General features: G+C 40.8%; 2 protein-coding genes across 4 annotated transcripts in view; one reads left to right on the top strand and one right to left on the bottom strand.

Moving 5' to 3' along the window:
- zfyve26 (zinc finger, FYVE domain containing 26) overlaps window positions 1-18,179 on the top strand; it is a 35,156-nt gene extending 16,977 nt beyond the window's left edge. The window contains exons 21-43 of the mRNA XM_008398902.2: window positions 491-1,359; window positions 2,204-2,403; window positions 2,564-2,668; window positions 2,821-2,943; window positions 3,245-3,421; window positions 5,478-5,727; window positions 6,531-6,629; window positions 6,714-6,901; window positions 7,779-7,915; window positions 8,675-8,703; window positions 8,799-8,935; window positions 9,260-9,480; window positions 10,649-10,796; window positions 10,883-11,092; window positions 11,888-12,103; window positions 12,200-12,397; window positions 13,176-13,256; window positions 13,350-13,477; window positions 13,588-13,759; window positions 14,564-14,623; window positions 14,733-14,915; window positions 15,001-15,051; window positions 15,176-18,179. Coding sequence (XP_008397124.1) covers window positions 491-1,359; window positions 2,204-2,403; window positions 2,564-2,668; window positions 2,821-2,943; window positions 3,245-3,421; window positions 5,478-5,727; window positions 6,531-6,629; window positions 6,714-6,901; window positions 7,779-7,915; window positions 8,675-8,703; window positions 8,799-8,935; window positions 9,260-9,480; window positions 10,649-10,796; window positions 10,883-11,092; window positions 11,888-12,103; window positions 12,200-12,397; window positions 13,176-13,256; window positions 13,350-13,477; window positions 13,588-13,759; window positions 14,564-14,623; window positions 14,733-14,915; window positions 15,001-15,051; window positions 15,176-15,385 — 4,192 coding nt within the window. The 3' untranslated portion in view covers window positions 15,386-18,179. The remainder of the gene's footprint in view (window positions 1-490; window positions 1,360-2,203; window positions 2,404-2,563; window positions 2,669-2,820; window positions 2,944-3,244; window positions 3,422-5,477; window positions 5,728-6,530; window positions 6,630-6,713; window positions 6,902-7,778; window positions 7,916-8,674; window positions 8,704-8,798; window positions 8,936-9,259; window positions 9,481-10,648; window positions 10,797-10,882; window positions 11,093-11,887; window positions 12,104-12,199; window positions 12,398-13,175; window positions 13,257-13,349; window positions 13,478-13,587; window positions 13,760-14,563; window positions 14,624-14,732; window positions 14,916-15,000; window positions 15,052-15,175) is intronic.
- A 1,026-nt stretch (window positions 18,180-19,205) lies between these two features.
- rdh12 (retinol dehydrogenase 12) overlaps window positions 19,206-22,981 on the bottom strand; it is a 14,384-nt gene continuing 10,608 nt past the window's right edge. For all 3 annotated transcript variants that reach the window (XM_008398899.2, XM_008398898.2, XM_008398897.2), the window contains exons 6-7: window positions 22,454-22,643; window positions 19,206-20,087 (exon numbers count right to left, since the gene is read on the bottom strand). In XM_008398899.2, coding sequence (XP_008397121.1) covers window positions 19,985-20,087; window positions 22,454-22,643 — 293 coding nt within the window. In that variant the 3' untranslated portion in view covers window positions 19,206-19,984. The remainder of the gene's footprint in view (window positions 20,088-22,453; window positions 22,644-22,981) is intronic.

The following is a 22,981-nucleotide window of genomic DNA, read 5'->3' as shown; positions in this document are numbered from 1 at the left end:
CTCCTTCAGACTGGCCATCAACAATTAGCAAACACCTGGTGGAACTGAGCATCTGCTGAGCTCATTATTCAAGCTCAGCAGATGAAGCCCTCATCTGCTCGTAAAAGAAAAAAAAAAGTTGCTAAAGGGTTAATAGAAGAGCCATGTTGTGATAAGTTTCAGAAAGAGCAGGAGTTTCTTAAAGAGACAGAAGCCCAATTTCAAGGTGCTGAATTACAAAGTCAAATTTATTATAAGTCAAACTATGCAGCATTTTTATAATGACTGAAAGTAACAAAGTTGGAAACACATAATAATAAAACATATACTACTGCCACTTTAAGGTGTTTTATGTAACAGATCAACACAAAGTAGTGTTTAATTGTGATAATAAATATGCACTGATGCTTACGATTGTACAAAAACCTTTGTAAGTGACTGTAAATTAAAATTTAAAGCTTGTGTATTGTTTTTCCTGACCCGTTTTTTTTTTTTTTTTCCTAAATCCCAGAGTTCTGTCGGTGCTGCAGCAGGAGGGTTTGCGGCTGAGCGTCCAGCAGGTCATCGTTCAGAGATGCTGCGACGTCCTGCCCGTGTGGCGCTCGCGTCCAGCCGATGAAACGTCCTCCGGCGACGGCAGGAGAGCCGGCGGAGCCTTCAGCGTCGAAAGCTTATCTCTGCTGCTTCAGACGCACTCTCAGGGTCACAAAGCCATGCTGGCGATGGTCGAGCCGCCGCCGTCGGACTGCAGCTCAGAGTCTGAGGTCTCTGCAGACGAGCCATCCTCCTCGCCCACCCACCTCTCCACGTCTCCGCCGTCTTCTTCCACCTCGTCTTCTTCCACCTTGTCTTCTTCTGCCTCATCTTCCTCAACCACCTTCCTCCTGACGGCCTCAGCCCTGTCTTTCCTGAAGTCCCGCTGCCCCCTGCTGGCCACACTGGCGTGTTTGACGGCGTGTAAAGGAGAAGCCCCCCGCCCCAAATCATCTGGGTTATCCGGATACTTTCGCAGCGGACGAAAGGAGGTTTTCCTCGACGCCGAGCAGATATCAAGAGAGGCCGACAGCCTCCTCAGGAGGTTCCCCATACTGAAGGCGTACCTTCACACCATGGCGGAGCCGGTGCTTGGGACCCCGTTGTGCGAGGGCGAGGAGGGCTCCGCCGACCTCGGTGGCGCCATCTGTGGGAAACCACTCATCGGTCTGCTGCTGTGTGGGCCTCAAGAAGAGCTGACCCAGGCTCTGGCTGCCGAGGCTTTTAAAAACGCTGTGGTGACCAAAGACCTGGGCCGAGCCCTCGCCCTGCTGGAGCTGTACGGGCAGGGAGGCAGCCAGCAGAGGGAGCTAAAGGACCGCTTGCTGGTCTGTGCCGCTTTAGAAGGTGGGAATTTTCTTTTTTTACTTTGTTTAAAAAACATGGTACAATGACTTTGTGAGACATTTTGTTTTTATTGTTTTTTCAATCTATTTTAAATTAGCTTTTTTTTTTTTTTTTTACAAACATGCACCAGTCAGGTTTTTCTTTACAACGGGGTAAAAAAACGTAGTAAGTTTCTGCCAAGAAAATTTGAGATTAATCTCAGAAATTTTTGAGCTCCAAAAGTAAAAGATTTGCTAAGAAAAACTCAAAAATCCTTTCTAGATTAATCTCAAAAGTTTGAAAAGTTGATAATTGGCAACTTTTAGGGAATTTTGTAGTCAATCTCAAAATATCAGTTTTTTCCTCACAAATTTTGACTTCTCCAAGTTTTTTTCTAGATAATTTCTGAGATTTGTCTCAGAAATTTCTGAGTTTTTTGATGGAAATCTACTCCTTTTTTGTCCCATTAAAATTTTTTTTAACTCCGACATACCAGTTCTGATTTTTTTAGGGCTTCAACTAAAAACTTTAACCAACTTTAACTAACTTTAACCACTTAAGATTTTTGTAATGCAGCATTAGAAATACATTAGAAGATGAAAATAAACAAATATTTAAATTCCTCATTTTAAGTAAGAGTGCCTGGAATACAACAATATAAGTGAACATTTGGTCATTTGTAGCAAAGAATAATAATACTTTCTGCTCGGCTTCGACACAGTGCAGGGCTGATTTGTCGATTAGTTTTTAAAGAATCTAAACAGAGAAGTTTTATTTTATTGAATAAGTTCATTTAAGTTAACTAACATAAAAACCAGACACTCCAGATGACAGCGAGATATTTTGTTTTTGCTTCATCATGCAGAGGAAGCCGAAGGCGTCGCTCATCTGTTCCGGGTTCAAGATGCCAACCTGCGAGCCCGCGTTGCCCTCCAGGCCCTGGAGCGCTGGCCTCTGTCCGCCTGTCTGGACCTGATCGACTTCTGCCTCAATGACCCCGACACACAAACCTCGCTCATCGCCGACCTGGAGCTCAAGAAGAAGGAGCTGAGCATCTACCGCTGGGTAACGCTAAACCTCAAACATCCGACTCTACAATCCGTTTTTGTTTTGTTTTTTCTCCTCATTTACATACGGAGCGTTTTGCAGTCTGCGCGTGTCGCAATTAACGCCATTTATTTCCAAGGGATTTCAAAGCCATTTACTCCATCTCATCCCGCCACAGATGATGAACTTGCATCCGTCGTTGCCCTGGAAAACCTGGCAGGAGCTGAGGACGGAATCCAAAGCAAAGCCGGAGTCGATGCTGTCTGTGATCATGAAGGCAAAAGTGAGTTCATTCGACCCGCATCAGTGTAGTTAGCACATCAGTGCACTGTCTGTAAGAGTTTAGATGAAAATTATAGCATAGAGAATGAAAACGCATGTGTGAAAAGTTTTCAAAAATATTGACATTAGTCTGTTTTTGTCTCTTTATTGCAGGAATTTTCTCTTTGCAAGCAGTGGACAGAGCTTTATCCTGTCTCTGACCAGCTGAAGCTGCAGCTGCAGACGGAGCATTTGCTTCATCTGCTGGAGGAGGAACAGACAGATGAGGCTTTTGAGGTCTGGATTAATCACCTTATTGAATGTTGGCAGCAAGAAAAGAGTTTTAGATGACAAACGTAATTGGTCAGAAACTGAAAAGCATTCTTTATAGGAGAAATCATCCTTAGAGAATCTGCTCTACTTTGTTCAGAAAGGAGAAATCGTCTTTTTCCAGGAAATAGATCCTTGTTTTTCAGATTTAAAGACATTTAAACCCCCCACCCTTGAAAAATAATTAAAACCTTCAACATTCATGACCAGAACTGTCCCTTTAGTTGTCTTTTCTCTTCTTGAAATGTTTCCCCATTTGTGACTGCAGCTACTTGAAAGCATCTCGGATGTTGCGGTCGCCCTTGACGTTTGCGAACACGCTCTGGATCGACGCCCTGGATTGGCGGCGTGTCACTTCCTGGCTGACTACCTCACCATCCACTTCCAGAGGCAGGTGTCTCCGGCCCGTCGACGCCACATCCACGCTCTTCATCTGGGATCAAAGGTTAGTCGGATCCGGGGCCTTCGCTAGCCCTAGGTGATAAATGATAGGAGCTAGTGGCCTCATAAATGTCCAACTATGAAGACAATTTGAAGGTTCATTCAAATTTTTTTATACAAGACCCTAGAAAGGCTGTTCAAAACATGTTAAAATTAAAATTCAAAACTAAAAATTTAATAAAATCCAGTGTCCAGTAGATAAATTCACTTATTATTTTTAACTGTCATTGGTGACAAACTTGTAGAGTTTGGCAAACTCAAGAGTTGTTGTTTCTTGTAAAAACAGCAAGTTGGCATATAAATGATGTCCGTGGAATTTTATTGTTTTATCAGAACGGTGTGTGTGTGTGTGTGTGTGTGTGTGTGTGTGTGTGTGTGTGTGTGTGGGGGGGTGTGTGTGTGTGTGTGTGGGGGTGTGTGTGTGTGTGTGTTGAAAGATGAAATCTGTGTCGCATCATATTTATACCCCAGATAAACAGAAAGTCACAAATAAGGAAAATGTTCTTGGAAAACGCTAATCAACTTCAAAAAGCAAAGTGTAAATTGTAAAAATAAATAAATTTAAAAAATGCTTCGGTTATGTTTGCTCTTTTCCCGCTGCAGTTCTTTCACATGTTGTTACCAGGATGTCAGGCACCTGTCTGGGCCTGCATGTCTGTTTTCTGAAAACACAGGAAGTACAGCTTGTGCCTGTGCTGGGAACATTCTGGAGTTCTCCTTGTATCCTGTTGTGTAATTTTCCTTTGTTTGTCAGTAAAAAAAACCCTCCCAGACACTCCCCGTCTTCCATAAATAAAGAACTTATTGCCTACAAAAACATATTTTGAAACTTGTCTGTTCCTAAAGTTTTGTAATTTGCAAGGAGACTATAATTTTTTCCATGTATTCTCCCATAAATCTGTTCCCATCTGTTTTTAAATAAATGTAAGTTGGCCTTAAATATGTTAATCACAAGTCTTACATCGTGTGAAGGTATTACTATTTAATTGCTTAGTACTTATCTCACATAACTTTTCTGTCAGGTAAAAGTTTTGAGTGTTGAGCAGACATCTTTATTGTGCTCTGTGATTTGAGACTCCTGACGCTACGCTAACTAGCTGCTAATTAGAAAGTAGCCAAAAACTGCACTCGTGTAAGATTAGCACTACTTCAGCATAGTTTTACTGAAGTAAAAGTAAAAAGTAGCCGTTCAACAAATTACTAAAGTAAGAGTAAAAAAGCATTTGGTAACAAATGCTTCTCAATCGATGTGTAACTGGTCAAAACATTAATAATTTAAAAATGACAAAAACACCAAAATAGAAAGAAACACTAGTATTTTAAAAATCAAAATGAGTAATACAAATAACATAATTACAAAATAACAAAATCGTGCAAAGGAATTTAAAAAAAATCAATTTATTTCAATATGAAACTTGAAGAAAAAAGTGTCTGTGTCTGGACTTTTGGTTAGAACAATCTTGTCCTTCATTCAGTGAAGTTACTTACAGTGGGCACTGGGCAGAGTATCCAGAAATCTTACTCAAGTTAAAGTAAGAAGTAAAGAGTAGTAAAAATATTCCTAAAAGTACATTTATTCCAAAAAGTTACTCAAGTAAATGTAACTAGTTAATTACCCAACTCTGCGGTGAATTTTGCTAGCTAGCTTTTTTGCGTCTACATGAATAAGGGTAAATTTATGGCCAGTTGGCTGGATGACATTATTTTTTGTCACTTGCTCACTTCTGTTGACGACCCATATGATGATGGGTGCATTCTGTACAAACCCGCTTCCAAAAAACAGTAAAACTTTTAAGCTAGACACGTTGAGCTTAGCTTAAAAGTAAGTGATCTCTAAACAAGAGACACAAGCAGAGCCCAGAAATTTTAGTTTTTACTATCCTTGTAATACAGGCATTATCTCCCAAACATTCACTAAATCTATTGTTTTTTCTTTTTTTCTTTTTTTTGTCTTGGATTTCATACAAGTCGTAAATTTGATTTACTGAAATCTGCAGATGCCCTGTTCTTGTTGGCTTTACCATCAAGTTTAGTGTCCATAAATATGTTTCTACTTCCAGGTGCTGCTGACCCTCCCACTGGCCTCCAGGGAGGACTATTTCCCTCTGCTTTCAGAACCCATGCTTATGCTCGAGCAGCTGCTGATGAACCTGAAGGTGGAGTGGGTGGAGGTGGCGGTGCAAACGCTGCACAGCCTGCTGGTTGGCCACGAGGCCGGCTTCAGCGCAGAGGACATCGATAAGCTCCTGGTGGACTATGCCTCCAAGGCCCTGGACTTCTCATGCGCCCCCAAAGAGAGGTCGCGTTCAGGTTGGTGCTGCAGGTCCGGTTTCTAACTGGGACCTAAATCAGTGCTTAATTAATTTTAAATTCCTTTTTCCCTACCTGATTCAGGATGGGGTGTTTAGTTTGACGGGATAATATTGTTTGTTTTTGAAGCACAATGACGTCTCAAAAAAATCTGAGAGTTCGTGACCAGGAACCTTCATCAGAATTACATTGTATGGGGTTCTGGTAGTGGCAAAAAAGTCAGAGTATATATTTCTGTGGTTTTAATTTTTTTTATTGTTTTATTATAACATAATGGATAAACAAATAAATGTGGGTATTGAAAAAAAATAAAACAAAAAAGCAATTTCAGATATGTAAAATTAAGTATATTAAAGTTTAGTAGGTAAAGAAATCCACGGTTTTGTAGGTGGTGTCAAGCTGCGCCAAAGACAAAACAGCATATTTTATTTTTTTGGTTTGTTTTCTTTTATTGAATCTTCTGTAAATTTGCTTTAGTTTACCTCATCTGCATCATTTTTGTGCTTGTAAATGTGGATTTATGGTTTCCAAAAGTTTCTATTGTAATTTGTGATATTTCTGAAAGGTTTTTAATGCTGTATAATGATATAAGGATTCTGTCAAGGAACAAAAACAAACCTAATTTTATGTTCCAACTTCATTTTCTCTGAAGCTACAGCAGCTGCTGTAATACTTACATTTCTAATGTAGGTTTATTTGGATACCAAGATTATTTAAAAAACTAAATTAGATCAGGGTATGTTATACTTCGGAAAACCCTGTGGAGCTTATTGCAACAAAATATGCGTCGCCTTGTTTTCCAGACTCCGTCATCAGCCTTCAGGACTCGCTGCTGCAGTGTCCCGCACACGAGCTCAGCACCCAGTCATTCAGCCGAATCGACTCTCCGGCTTCTTCCTCAAGTGAGACGAACGCTCTACCTTCATAATCTGGTTTCTTTTTACTTTACTTTTCTTCACGTTAACTTCCCCTGCGTTCGACGGCAGGCAGCACCCCGACACACACCTCGTCTGCAAACAGCTCGGACAAGGAGAAGGATCGAGTCTCGTCGGAGCGACGCCGGCGCTTGCCTGCCAAGTTCCGGCCCCCAGATCAGCCGCCGGCCCGGAAGGACTGGGTCCCCGACACCCAGCACGACCTGTGCATGGTCTGCCGGCGGGAGAGGTTCACCATGGTGAGTGACAGCAGGAAGACCAGCTGAAGTTCTGGTTGTAAAACTGGAAGTTCTCAATGGGATCGAATGACGTTGTTTCATGCAGTGAATTTAGAGCAAGTGAACCACAAATTCACTTGCTCTAAACTGTTTGASTTTCTAATAAGACAGTTTGCACAATATTCCATTTATCCATTATTTACATTTTACTAGTTTTTTCTGTGGTACTTTATGTTGTTGCTCCGGTACTGGAAGTCACTAAAACACAGGTGTCAAACTGGAGGCCCTGGGGTCAAATCCGGCCCACCGTAGCTTTTGACATGGCCCACAAAACTCCAACACCAAGTTATGTCAGCTTTTCATGATTCTGCAATCGAGGAAATGCAGGCAGAATCAACAGATTTTCTTCACACTAATGCAAAATGTTTCTCAAAAATGGTCAAAAGCATCTGGTTTAAGTGGCTGCTAACTCCCACCTGCAGGTGGCAGTATTTTAAGTTTTACTACTAGCTGCTTCAGCCTTACTTGATGTCACTCAACATCATAAATTTGAAAGCATTGCAAATATTTTTAAATTAGCACAGCAAAATCCGTGTATTTGATTGCAACAAATCACAAAAACAATCACAAAATCTGGAAGGAACTGATCAATAAGAAAAGATGTTCAGTATTATTTAATTTTAAGAAGTCCTTATTGAATGAAACGGATAAATACTAAAATAAAAACAGGTTAATGGTTTTTACTAATACATTCAGGCACAACCGGCCCATTGAGAACATTTATGATCTTGATGTGGCTCAAAATGAAAATGAGTTTGGCAGCCGTTAGTTGCTTTTTTTGGCAACTAAAGGAACTGACTTGAATATTTGCGCCGTCTCCATCCCTGTTGGTCTTCAGTTCAACAGACGGCATCACTGTCGCAGATGTGGCCGCCTGGTGTGCAGCGCGTGTTCGGAGAGGAAGATGCTGCTCGACGGGTGTCCAGGAGAGGAAGTCCGAGTCTGCGACCAGTGTTACCTTTACTTCCACCCAGAGTGAGTTCCTTTTTAAGGAGCACATTTTTTTGTTTGTTTATTTGTTTGTTTTAGTAGCAGGGCCTTCTAAATAATCACATTTTAATCAAAAACCATATACTGACAAAAAGAAAACAACGTTTTCCTTTCAAAAATCTATTTTGCTGTTAAATTATTTAATAAATGAACATTCAATGTCAAAAAGGAATACATTTATTGCTTTCCATCTACTATTTGGGCTATTCAAGCATCAGATTGGTGCAAAGTGTTATTACACATCACTCATGGAACTCATGTGAACTGTGGATGCTGACATTAGCATCCAGGACGTTCTGTGCTACTGCTACATGTTTAGCATTGGGATGCTTTTTTATTATAGAATAGTTTCACTGATAGGCTAGCTCCTTTTAGCACAACTTGAACACAAAGATAGTTTTTTCTAGCGTCCAATCAAATCGTTTTTTTCTAAGCACAAATGAATCTCAGGTGAGCCGAGAAAAGCAGCTTTGTTCTCCATCGCGTTGCTTCTGGATGTTGCTTGTGCGTCAGATTTATGGGCGCACCGGAAATGTAAAAAAAAATAGGTTCCAGCTCAGGACTTTTGTATGTAAAAAAAAAAAACCCTTTAAACTCCCAGCCTTCATTTATTTGTAAGTCTTTTTACATAGTGCCTTGTGCAGTCCAGCCATTCAAAATTGAACTTCCTCTGAGAGGAACCAGTTTGATCAAGTTAAACTCAATCATTCCTCAAACTCACCTCCTCATATTTTGATTTTGCAGTTCTGAAGAGGAGTCTGAGTCTGCTGAAGGTAGGTTGACGTCCTGTACCGTTGCTTTAGTAACTTTCTCCTGCAGGCCTCTGTTTGCTGATTGGCCTCCCGCTCCTCTGTCTGTCTCGGATCAGTCATCGGAAGCCCGGTTGTGTCCCAGGAGCCTCTGGACGGGATGCTGCACCTGCCTGAAGTGGTCCATCGACACATCCGGCTGACCACAAGCCCTGCCGAGAACCAGCTGCAGCGGAGCGAGTTCTACTACGAACAGGTCTGACTTTACATTGTTTGGTTCAACTAATGTTTTTATTTAGGCACATCAGAGTACAGGAGGCTGAATAGAAGTCTATTTTGTAAAGAAATAATTCCCAATAAATCCCCAAAAAATACATTAAAGTTTGTATTTGTAGCATGACGAGCAAAAATACTAACTTTGTACTTTTCCTTCCATGTTTACTCCTCTTCCCGCATTCGTCCTGATAAAAGCCTTAATTTTGGAACAAAGCGACTTAAAAATGATACATTTCTCATCTTTAGAGTTGTGTTTGTGTGTCGGTAGCTTAAACGTAAACATCTGTTTTGCTAACGCCTCCAGGCTCCCAGCGCGCACCTCTGCGTGGCCATCTTGTCTCTGCACAGCGACCAAGCCGCCTGCGGTCACCAGCTCATCAACCACTGCCGCTCCCTGTCCCGGAAACTGACCAACCCAGAGGTGGACGCCTGCCTCCTCACCGACGTCATGCGTCAGCTGCTGTTCAGCGCCAAGCTGATGTTTGTGAAAGTCGGTCAGAGCCACGACCTGGCTTTATGCGACAGGTAGGACGCGACCTGTGACCAGTGACCTGCGACTTGAGGCTGAGTGTCAAATAGCTTTACAGACCTGAAAAGGAATATATATTCTTTTATTTAGTTTTGAAGTTCCTCAAAAGTGAACCGACACCGGAAGGTTTACAAAACTGTAGCTCATCGCTGCAACCAGACTGCAACACTTTGAGTCACAGGATGCGTGACGTAAAGAGTTTCTTTGATATTTCCCCCACTTACCTCACTGCGTCCTTACAGAACGTACAGAGCAGGTTAGAAACGTACACACTTTCTTTATATGAGTGTTATGCAACAAAACAAAAAGTCTTCAGTCAGGGGCTTCTGTAGGTAGAACTGCTGTAACACAGACTGCTACAGGAGATCCTTCCTGCAGCAATAATACAGCAACTCTTTGAGGAACCCTGGATAACAAGAGTTAAAACGATATTTAATTTCTGTTTGGGATCTGTAAAGCATATTTGAATTGAACTGAATCACAAATGAGGTTAATGAATCAGTTAATTGCGTAATTATTTAAAATGAGCTCAATATTTTCCATTCTGATGATTTTAATATTTCTTCAAGGGCAGTTTTGTAGAGACGTCGTAAACCATTTTATTTATGGTTTCAGTTGTGTGTGTGGTTTTTAATTGGCTTTTTTTTAATTTGTTGTTTTTGATTGTCGTTTTATATCTTGATGTATTTAAAATGTCTCCCACTTCCAGTGTGCAAAGTTAAAGTTTATCAGTCACTTAATGCATTATTATGTCATTACCTGTTCATTAGTGGGAAATAGTCTCAAAGCTTCAATATCATCGTTTATTGCAATAACTTCTTGGACAATCCAGTAAAATTTGTCATCATAAATATCCATTTTTGGCTTTTATTGATCCAGGATATTTAGTTTTGAAGTTCCCCATTTATGAGCTGGGTGGATGATGCAGCAGATAATGTCAGTGAGTTTTTATTCATCATGGTCTTGATTTAATTTTCAAGTTCAAATAATGTGCATATAAGCTTAAATATAAACTTAGATCCCCATTAATAGTTTTTTGTTGGAGAATAAATGTCTGTTTTCCTCCACTGAAGCTTCATCATCGTTCCATCCACTCACGTGTTAAATCCTCTCTGAATGTCGGTTTCAAAGCTTTTGCTTCTTCTTCTTTCTTCCCGTTCGCAGCTACATCAGCAAAGTAGACGTGTTGAAGATTCTGGTGCTGGCCAATTACAAATACGTCCCCTCTCTGGACGACATCCTGGAGACGACCGCCGTCACACGCCTTCGCAATCAGCTGCTGGAGGCAGAACACTACCAGCTGGCGGTGGAGGTGGGGCTTCCTGGGATTTGATTTAAATATTTTTCGCCCTTTAGCGCATTGATGATTACGACGACGATGTCTGGTGGTGTTGCTAGGTGTCGACAAAGAGCGGCCTCGACCCCAGCGGCGTGTGGCAGGCGTGGGCTCTGGGGTCTCTGAAGGCCGGGAACCTTTCCGGAGCCAGGGAGAAGTTTTCCCGCTGCCTGAAGCCTCCGGTGGACCGGAACCAGCTCAATCTGGGCCCCTCTCTGCTGCAGGAGATCGTCCATCACCTCGAGACTACCATACGGCCTGCTGGCGCCCCGGTGAGAAGCTTGTTATACTCCACAATTTCTGACGTTACTAATAAACTAAAAATAATCCTAGTATGGAGCGACACCGTTCTGAAACAGAAAAGCAGAGCTTAACTGACTTAAAATGTTATTTGTTTTGTAAATACATACATAAATGTACTGAATTGCACATTTATTTGATAACTCACCAGTACAACACACTTAAATACACCAAAGCTTCACTAGTTTGGTCCAACATGTTAAGACAACACAACTTTAAGTCAGTGCAGCTAGGAGTATAACAGCTGATGTAAAATAAATAATAAATATGTTGAAATTTACAAACATAAACTCTTAAACTTCTTTGAAATGGTGCAGAAAGTCTGATTAGTAATTCTAAACATAAGGTAAACTTAATAATAAAGCATGATGTCTCTCAGAACACAAAGCGTAGAATCAGACTGAGTAGATCTGCCCTTATGGATCACAGATCTAGAAGTTTCATCATTACTGGGACCGATACAGATATTAATATCGGATTTGCATATCTCCACTTAATAATCATTCAGCTTAGACAGGGTAGATAAACTAACTACTTTGTGTCAAATGTTTGCAGCGTTTCTAAAAATGGCGGCTTTTCAACCGTCTTTAAAAAGGAGCATCTCTCTGTCCACTGGCGTCCCACCGGAAATGATCGCACTCGCTTCAGTTTATCACGTGATTAATTGATTCATTGCTTGTCGTGACAGCCTTAATTATATTCTCCGACATATTTAAGCTGTGAATTGTTCTGTTTGTTAAACCGCCGCCTCCCGTCTCCTCCGTCAGTCGTACGGCGAAGACATTTTGGCGTCCCTCCGGGAGCTGGAGGACGCTCTGAACGAGGTCAGTCCAGCAGAACGACAAGACGCCCCGACTCAGAGCAGCTACCTCCACCAGGAGTGTCTCTATTACCTGAAGACGTACGGCCCCCACCTGGCTGTCGTCAGCTTCTACATGCGCCACAACTGTGACGAGGAGGCCCTGACGTATCTTCTCACCAAGGTGAGGCTCCGTGGTTACGGGTCGTATTCGGGCTGACCCCTTGTGCTGCAGAATCAGACGTTTGCTTGTGTGTTGGCACGCCGTCCGGCGGCTCAGGAGTGTCCCGAGGAAGTGTTTCTGGAGGGCGTGTTGCAGCCATGCGTGGAGCGAGGGCATCTCAGCAAGCTGCAGGGCATCATGGGAAAACTAGAGCCCAGCTTAGACTCGTGGAGCCGCTACCTGATGGCTTCCTGCCAGTTCCTGCAGCGGAAGCAGTACTATCACTGTCTGTACCAGCTGCAGCAGTTCATGATGGTAGGATCTGCTTTTAGTTTTGTGTTTTTCCTGTTGTTTGTAAAGGTTTAGTTTTTATCATTTAGATTAAACCAGAGCTGGGTCAGAAATCTATTTTAATCATCGAATTTTTGGGTTTTGAGGATTTCATTTTTGGAAAATGTGGATTTTGCCTCCTTGGGTTTCTATATTTCAGAGTGATGTCAGCATGCCCGCGGCGGCCATCTTGTTTGACAAGCATTTTTAACAGCTTCTGTCTACAGGTCAACCCTACGTCAGAATATCAGGGCCAGGCTATGATTTTTAATTTTTAATCACAAGGAGAAAGTCATAATCCTACAAGAATACAGTTGTATGACAACAGAGTTGAAATAATGCAAGAATAACGGTGTAATATCAAGGGAATAAATCATCATTTTATGAGAACTCCAACATGAAAAATAAGAAAAATTAAAGTGAAGAATGGTGAGCATCCTGCTTTTTACAAGTAATACTTAATAATACTTCATACTACAAAAAATACTTCATCTTTGAACATAATAGCATGACAATTACAAGTAGTAGAAGGATTTTTAAGCAATTAAGAAAGAACTACACATGTCAGCTCTTAACTCCATCCCAGCCTTTTATTAAAACAACTTTTTTGATGAGAAAATTTTTTTCTGAGGAAATTTAGTTTTTATTTTTGTAATTGAACAAAAATTCTCGTAGTCTGTCCCCAATACTTTGTTGTACAACAAAAATATCATCTAGTGTTAAATCCGATTTTAAAAGTGTTATTTTTTTGTTTTCTGTGCAGGATCACGTCCGCGCCGCAATGACCTGCATACGATTCTTCACACATGGAGCGACCTCATACCTACAGCTGGGGGAGCAGCAGGTATTTCTGTCTTATTTTGTCTCAAGTGGACAATTTGTTTTTTTTGTTTTTTAAGTCAAGCCTGCGTCTGACTCTTATGTGGACGTTCTGCAGCGCTGGCTGGCCAGAGCCAAAGAACACCTGAAGACATACCTGCAGGAGCAGCAAGGCCGAGGCGCCGGCAGGAGAAAACCGTCCGTCAGCTCCTTCAGGAAGACGATGTCATCCAGCGACGTGTCCAGGTTATGTGATAAACATGTCGTTGCGATTTAAAAAGGGGTTTTGTACCCTCTGTTGTTTTTCTGTCAGAGTTTTTGAACATTTCAAGCAGAGATGACTGAACCTTCTGCAGGCACATGAACACAATCGAACTGCAGCTGGAGGTGACTCGCTTCCTGCACCGCTGTGAGGCGGCGTCCTCCGGCGCCTCGCAGGCCGGCAGACCTCGCTCCAGGCCGACTGGATCCGGCTCACCGCCGACGCTGTTCGGTTTAAACTCTGTGAAGATGGAGGTCGCCTGCAAGGTGAAGCTGGATGTTTCTGACTCGCCTTCTGAGGATAATAATCCATTTAGGAATGATGCAATTATAGCCACAACAAAAAGGATTTCAGAAGGGCACTTTTTTTTGTGCAGAGGGAAAAAAGGCAGGTTCTCTAGCACCCCCTAGTGTCTATGAGTGAACGCCCCGGCATTTCACTAGCAGCTTTACACGTCTTAAGACAAAATAGCTTGAGAGTTGCCTGGAAAACAACAACTTACTCAACCTGATTGAGGTCTAGACTTTGACTAGACCATTTTAATTGCACATTCGTTCCGTTGTAGCTTTGACGGTGTCATCCTGCTGGCTATGGGTGTCCAGGCCAGTAAAACGTTTACGGAGGTCCTACAGCTCACAGGACGTCCTGCAAGCTAAAAAACAAAACAAAAAAAACAAAACATTTATTTAGTATTTATTTATTTATTGGGTTTTACGTTTATGTCTTCATTGAAGAGGATGACTCCGTTTGCCTTTGTCTGGCCACCATTTTTCAAGAGGGGCTGCCAATGATATCAGTTTTTAAGTTCAACTTTTCCATAACTTTATCCGTCTGACCTGTTGTGTTTGTTGTTGCTCACGATGGAGAGAATGCTTATTAACATTCTCTGATAAACCGCTCAGAAAGAACATCTGGATTCATATTGAGATTAAGTCACAGGTCTTTTTCTTCTGCATAACATCCCCCAGAGCTTACATTAAAGTTAATGTTATACGATTATTGTTACAAGACAAAGAATTTGTGAACACATGAACTCTGGAATCACATGTTCTTTTTCCCTTGTGCCGCAGGTGATGCTCGGAGGAAAAAACATAGAGGAAGGGTTCGGCATCGCGTACAGAGTCATACAGGTACGTTTAAGCAAAGCTAAGCGGCTTCGCTTTCGAGTCCCAATCACAGAGAGTATTTAACATTTTTATTCAACTTCCTCTCCTCTCTTTCCTCCTTCTGCCCTCGCAGGACTTCCAGCTGGAGGCGCAGGCCGTCTACGTCATGGCGGGGCACCGGCTCGTCCGGAAGAGGCAGTACGGCGCCGTGAAGCAGCTCCTCAAATGCGTGGGCGAGTCGGGCACCGCCACCAGGGGCGACTGCGACGCCCTCATCCTCAGCTGTGTGTCTGTGGCTGATAAGGGGCCGGCTGACGTAAGTGGCAGAAATTACTAGGAGGGAGCTGAAGGTCAAACTGTGACATGCTGTCGGTCTGATTCTCACCTTTGTTTTGGTTCAGGCCAAGGAGCTGGAAAGCCTCATCATGGAGATAAAGAGCGTAGAAACCAAGGTAGACTGGTGTTTGTTCTGCTTTAATTGCACAAAGTAATTTTTCATGAACTTCAATAAAGATAAAACTGAAAAAAAAAATCTGTTAAAATTTAATTGCATGCATCTGAAACTTTCCGTCTCAGATCAAAGCCTACCTGGTGTGCAGTAAACTGAGGCCGGCGTACCTGCTGGCCGTGAAGCTGGACCCCGGCCGGGCGGGCCCGCTGGTCCAGGACGTCCTGCAAGCGGCCGAAGGAGCGCAGGACTCTGTGATGCAGAACATTTGCCGCCAGTGGCTCTCGGAGCGCAGCAAGTCCCCCCCGCCGCGTCAGAGCCGGCCCACCGCCAGGTAAAGAAGGGGAAACTCTGGAACAAAAAGAGTCGCACAAACTTCCGTACCATCAGACGCGATCTGCACACTACGTGTTTAAAACACAGCGACGTGGGCCTCAGGGTCTGCTGGCTTAAATCTCCCCACTGACATGTTGTTTTTTTACCCACCACAACTCCTTTGGCGTGATCGCAGCAGTCCTACCCTGCTAATTATATGCGTTGCAAAAACTTCTAGGGCTCAGTTGAAAACCCCCCAGGCTGAATTTGCTGATGTGAAACCATTTGAGGAAAATATTTCAACTTTCTGCAGAAGCCACAAAACATATTTTTAGATTTTGTGTAAACAAGTACTTTCATTTGAAATAATTGTGGCGTTCCCCTGCGACCAAAGAGGACACGTCTGTGCATCATGTTGGCATTATGCAGTAATTCTACTTTCTAAAACTAGTATAACTGACAAGTGATTTAATTTTTCTTTAATTTCTGAACATTTTACACAAAATCGTAGCATCGGTTTCTCAGATGTGAAACTCTTGAGAATCAATTTGCACCGGCTCAAAAAGTGTGCGCTGGTAAGTTAGCTCTAGCAAACACTAGCGCTAAACCAGCGCTAACCCTGTGTTGACGGTAGAACCAGTCGGAAAACCTTTTGTCACGTACGTAGCGTTCCTTCTGTGGTAAAGCTGTGAATCACCACTGTGCCGATTCTCAAAAGACGACGTTGCTTTTCATCGGTACGGTATTTAAAAAGGACGGTACTTGACTAAAACGCACGCTGCTTTGCATTGGTGTGTGTTTGTTTCCTACCTCAGCCTAAAGGGAAAAAAGAAAATCTGAAACTGACTGGAGGTCCCCTGATAAATGTTACCAGTTTTTTTTTGTTTTTTTTTTCTGTTACGATATTAATGGCTGTGTGTGTTTTGGTTTGTTCACTTTCAATGTTCTTTGTCAAAATGTTACATACCTAACAGATGTTCTTGTTGTGTCCCAGAGACTTAGTTTACGTGTACAAAACACATTTTCAGTGAGTGTTTCTTTGAAAAGGATAGTGCAGGATGTTTGAAGCGACGTGCTGTTAAAAGGTTGTGAGGAGGGGATATCCTAGCTACAGCAGATCGCTTATGTTATCCAGATTAGTTGGACGTGGAGGTTAAAGCTAAAAGCTAACTTGTTAGCTTAAATTCCAGTATCAAAACAGTCACACTTGTTTACCCAAACAGTTTTATGAACATTTAAACCGTTGACAGGTTGGTATTCGGATCTTATTTACACATTACGCAGAGGCAGGAAGCAGATTACAGTTCATGATTTGCCCATGTGAAACATGCAATGAAAGCAGAACCTGTTTTTCCAGTTGCACTAACCAATTGATTATAAAGATAAAGTGAAAAAGATGCATTTAAAAAGTACTAGCCTTAATGGATTACTTGGACCAGGAATCATTTTACTTTTCCTCTTGTTTTTTTTCACACAGGAAAATCATTATTGATGCATCGTCTCCAGCCTCCATTGATTCTGAAAATGATTATCTGAGAAGGGGTAGAAGTTTCTAAAATAACGTTAGCTTTAGCTAACATTATTTAAGCAAATTTTTAGGTAGAATTATTAAGCTAAAGTTGAGTTCTTTAAACAGAAACAGGAGGGTTCCTATAAAGTAATCAATAACGGTTCCCTCAGCGGCAGTAGACAGATATAACATTGTAGTGAGGTTGGAGAACGATACAGAAATCAGAGCGACGGAAGGCTAACAGCTGGCCAGCCGCACCGTCTGTTTTATCTGCAGTTCAGAACAACTCAAACCTGAAGATAATATTTCTGGGAAACAGTTCAAACATTAACAGATATTAAATGTCTCCATCTTCACAAGAGACTGTACATTTTTTCCCCACCACTTTACAGTTAGGTGTTTTTGACGCTTGCAGCTGTAAATCATTCGGTGTTATGAAACAGCAGCCAAAGATGACTGAGCATCAGAACAGCAATGCAGTAGTTGTTTGACAAGAAAATAAACTTATCAACACTTTCTTGTGAAGGCACGTGATGGAACCATTTAAAGAATCTAAAATATGCTGGTCTTAGTTAGCCATTAGCTTTAGCCTCAAGTACTCTCTAATGTGGATGAAAAGTTATCTGCTGGAGGAGAGATATTAAGAGCTTCTAAAAAAATTTTTTTTAACCAAACCCCACTTCAAAAATCCCAAACTATCCTTTTAAAGCAGTTGTACAAAGAAATAATTATATTTCAGGGCATTTAAGAACATTTTAAAATGTTTAAATTTCAGGTGGGATGCAGGAAGGGATCCACTTCGTTTATGAGATCAGAAACACTGTTGCTTAGTCAGACTCCTAGTTTTTTTTTGGTTTTTTTGTCTGTCCTTATGGTAGATACAGACGGTGTCTGTGCATCACATTAAGAGTTAAAAAAAAACACACACACACACACAGTCACAAAACCAGGTCCGACTTTGAGTTGCATTAAATCAGTCACACGTTTTAAGGAGTACCGTCAGGCGGTGGAGATGTTGTGTTGCCTCTTTGCCTTGTGTGTCTTTGCACTAACCTGGTGACGAATCTTCTCCTAGTAATTATTGAGGAACAAATAAAACCATTCTGAACGAAGACGCACTCTGTCCCTACGTAACTTCGACTGTTGTGTCCCATCACTGCCGCACTTTATACTGAAATGAATATTTAGGGGAAAAAAGAAAAATATGAAGAAATATGTAATTAAGTAACTGCTTTWAAAAAATGCAGGGACTAATGATTTTTGTGCTCTGATTGTCAATTGTGAAATAAAATAATTATTGATATATAGATTTTTGTTGAGATGTTTATTTCTGGTGTTTGCTTCATTTTACTTTTAAATACGGCCACACGCATCCTGCAAAAATTTGAAAAAAGAAATACTGAAAGAATAAAAGTGGGTTTTATGGCATTTATTTTTAAATTTATCTGATTATGTTTCCAATCGGACAATTTCTGCTTGTAGGAAAAATTGACTACTTTTGTTTCCAATAATTAAATACTTCACTTCAACCTTCAGTATGAAACTTTTACAAAAATGTATTTTTTTCCATATTTATTAAAACCGTCACCATGTCCTGACAGTATAATATGAGACAGATAATCTGCGAAGAATTGAGCTCCTCCACCTTCTCCCTGTGCTACCATTGCGGTCTGCAAAAATGAAATGCATCGCTCCTGGTCAAAACCAACCAATCAGAGCCAGGAGGAGGGTCTTAGCGCTGTCAATCAATCTCCTGTATGCTCCTCAATGTGCCAATGATGGAAAAACAACAGGAAAACTGTTTATCTGCTGCCATCGGTGGCTATGCTAACTAGCCTTAGCATTAGAGGGGATCTCTGTTGTGGTGAATCAGCTGTAGCTTAGCAAAGAGTAGGAGGGAGGAGAGGAGCACAAGAGTGATTGACAGCGCTGAAACCCTCTGCCTATCTCTGATTGGTTGTTTCCAACTGAGTGGTGTGTTCCCGCAGTACTGGGAGAAGGCAAAGGAGTAAAATTTTTGTCACAGGTTATCTGTCTTGTTTAGTAAATATCTTGTTTCAACTTTATGTGGGGTTCAGTGCCCTCCAGCTCTTTTTATATACGCTACAAACACACGCAAACCTTTAAACACATAATCCAAACAGTTGAGGTGTGTGACCCGTCTACTTCCAAGACGTCATCCTGAATGAATAAAAGGCAATCCTGCAATTAGCATTCCATCTTGAATTTTCCTTTTTTCCTAAATGGCCCTGGGTCACATAGCAACCATCTGTTTCCTACGGAATGCCTGAAATGTCGAGACGGGTTGAGATTCCAAGAGCCACACAAGCACCCTCGTTGTAATGTTTCTGTTTATTTACATAAAATGTAAACATTCAACTCTTACTATGAATGTCAGTTTCGTAAAAGGCATGTTTTGACTTGTATAAAACAGAGAATGTAAACTCTCGGCAACTACGAACATGAACGAAAACGTTAAGTTGGGAGATTAAATCTGCGAAAACGTGCCAATCGGGCCACTAGAAAAGGGGGAAAAAAAGTTCTCATCTCTTAAAATAAAGAAGAAAACAATACATTTATGGCGCACACTCACGCTAATAAACGGTAGAATATAATCCCTGCTTTTGACATTTCTTTTTTTTTTTTTTAAGAAAGTTGGCACAAGAGTTAACTATTTAACTGCAAATTCCTAAGAAATGAACATGAAATCCTATGAGAATGAAAAAGATGCTGGTCTCTTTACCCTGCGTTGACAGCTAATTGTACGGCAACAGCATTACAAAAAGATCAAGTTTGTTCTCAATTTTTTTTTTTTTGCCATTTGCTGTATTCACATTGTTTTACGAAAATGGAGTCCTAAAACATGAACCGTCGATCCAGTAGACCGGTCCTGGTTTAGCGAGCTGCAGCAGAGCACCAAGACGCCCAACGTTACTGCATCTTATTTCACAAAAAAAAACAAACCTTCACATTGTTTTACTTCCTATAGAACGTACCGGAAAGAAAAGCTTTCAAGTACAGAACATCGAAATAAAAAATGAAAAAAGAGAACAGAAGTGTGAGGGACTCCGAGGAAGCCTGAGAAATGTGTGAGCGTTGCGAAGAGGAGGACTCAGTCCCAGTCGATGCCCAGAAGCTCGCAGCTGACGTCCCACAGTTTGCTGGCTGTCTCCTCACTTCTCCCCTGAGGAGCGACGAAGGCGGGGGCGCAGTCGCTGAAACCGGAGCAAAAAAAAAGGCCCGGACCGTTATTATGTAAGAGCTAATAACAGCATGAGTCACCCCCAGCTGCTCCCGTCTGTATTCATTCTGATTTTGTTGCACAGCTTTATAGAAACTGACCGTCCAAACCCTGATTGATCTGAGCAGAATGTTGCTAGTCTGTACTTTTTTTATTTTATTTTATCCTCTGGGGGCAATGCACATTAATTAACATCTTGGTAAATGTGCCAGAATTAGCCAAAAGGCCACTTTTCATCTGTTGTCCCTGGACAACGCTCAAACTGTCTAGCTAAAAACAACCAAGGTTAAAATTACGCAACTACACAAACTTTAACAATAAATACAAGGAAACTACAACACAAATATCATTAAAAGTACAAGAAGTAATTAAAACTACGCTAATCCTTCATTTACATTATTTTTAAAGTACTAAATAAAAGGTCAAAATTGTTTTTGATTTTGATCTAAAAGATTTAAATCAAACAAATCAGATTTGTGTGATTTTTATTTTTGATTTTTTTTTTTCAAATCACAAATGTTAATCCTACATTTGAATGATTAAAACTAAATAAATGTAACAAATCAAACTATTAATCCCATACTGTTTCATTATGACATGTATGTTGCGTTTTGATTTCGTTTCATAAGGACAATAATTGGAAAAACAGCAAAATAAACGGTCGACTCCTATCATGTTTACTATGTTTTAACCCTTTCATGCATAGTGGTCACTACAGTAGATATCTATCAAAAAGCCATTTTCTTGTGCTTTTTGTGGATTTTTATGTTATAAATGCACACAGACCACTGAAGTGGACACTAATGCATCATAAAATACGGCATCAACTACTGGCCATTCAAGAAATGCAAGAAATTATTTTTTGTTAAATCCAATATGGCCGACAGACAAAAATGCATGCCAACTGACCCGGTCCCTCCTCCTACTGTAGACGACTCTTGCAAGTAAAAAATATATTGCAACATCAGATAGCCCCTAAAGAACAATACTACTGATGTATTTTTCAAATACCAACTTTGTATCTGTAGAAAATAACAACTGATCACCTGAAAAAATAATATATATATATATATATATATATATATATATTCAATTTTTTTATACATTTTTTTATACCTTTTTTTATGCCTTAAGAAAATAAAAAAGAAATTGGTAAAAAAAAATCCTGACACAAAGGATCATAATTCATGCATGAAAGGGTTCAACACGAGGCAGCCATGTTGAATGGTAAACTAGGGCCTGATTTTAACTTTGACAAGCATTTTTCCAGGTCAGAATTTGGGAATTGTGAAGGATGAGGTTGTCCGTTATCAATGCCTGCCTTCGGTTTAATGTGATGTCAAACATAAGAACTCCAAAAATCTGTTTATTTCTGACACTTTGACTATATCCTATGTGCACAGCAGCCATATTGGATTAGGATTGGGCAATACGGCTTAAAAATCTCCAATTTTGTTTTTTTTTTTTTAAATCAAATTCAATGTCAGATTTTAAGATATGCCCCCTGTTTTTTTTCCTCAAAAAAATGAAAACATAAATGACAGAAAATATCTTCAAAAACTTTTTTTTTAATAATTTCTTGTGGAAGTTGACTAAAAAGTCAAAATAAATGGAAATAAAAGTTGTAAAATGGAAATGTAAAAAAAAGAAGGAAAATGATGGCAGTTCTTGGGTCGCTAACATCACTCTGAACTATGCAAAATAAAGGAATGAATTGGTGACAAAAATTCAGATTTTTTTGAAAATTAAATCTTGGAAAAACAGGAAATTCAATTAATTGATTAGAAATCAATTCAGCCTGGCTACCCCCATAGCGGATATTGACTTTGTGTTTCCTAGTCAGAATGCCATGAGGCGACTTGGAACTCATTCATTCATTCATCCTGACACACGAAACCGACCAATTTGGATCTATGGAATAATTCAATATTGTGACAAAACCTGGAAGGTTCATCGCTTTTTTTAATTATTACATTTAAAATTTGCTCTGTAAACAAGGTTTATTGGCAAAAATTCAAAATAGTTCCTGAACTACTTGCATAAAAATAGATGAAATGGCTAAATAAATCTTAGTACTACAGGGATTTCATCCATGTACCCCTATTCTACAGCTGAAAAGGCAAATTTTCCATATTTTTAGTTTCTCATGCTCCGTTCTTTAATGATACAGGAGGCAAGAACAAATTACCGACCGGCTTTTGTAGATTTATGTCCACATTTCTTTCCGGGCGCTTCTTCTCTCCGATGAATGATTCAGAAAAGAGCACCATCCCATTACCAGACATTTTTTCTTTCTTTCTGTTTTTAAGTAGATTTTGTCCGCAGCGCTCCGCCTCCTACCTGAAGTGTTTCCCAGACACAGAGTGGAGCTCCTCGGCCACGGCGCAGTACACGCTGGTCTGTGCTCCTTCCAGCGGCGTCTTCAGGAACACGGAGAGGACGGTGAACAGTATCATCATGAGGGTCGAGTGTCTGGTCAGGTCGGAGTTCACCGTGCCCGGGTGGACCGAGTTCACCGTCACATTGGTGCCTGGGAAGGCGAAACGCGGTTTAGAACGGCGGCAGAGAATTTATTCAAATTCCAAACCTGGGGACTGGGATTCACGTGGGGATTTTTCTGCACGGTTTTGCCTCGAGCTGCTTCTGCGATCTTTGTTGTGTTTCAGTCGTTCAAATATTAAAATACTGAGCTATTTTCATGACGACTTACAGCTATTACTTGTTAGTCTTTTTAAAAATATGTAACTTTTTCCTCCATGGAAATGAAACCAAGAAGCGTTATTGTCTTTGAAACCTCACTTTTTATCCTTCAATTAAAAATGCCATTTATGCACTATTACTTTTTTTTCCAGCTTTTAATACGTTTTA

This window comes from Poecilia reticulata, linkage group LG22, assembly GCF_000633615.1.
Source record: "Poecilia reticulata strain Guanapo linkage group LG22, Guppy_female_1.0+MT, whole genome shotgun sequence".
Classification (NCBI taxonomy): domain Eukaryota; kingdom Metazoa; phylum Chordata; class Actinopteri; order Cyprinodontiformes; family Poeciliidae; genus Poecilia; species Poecilia reticulata.
This window is presented reverse-complemented; position numbering and strand designations above follow the sequence as displayed.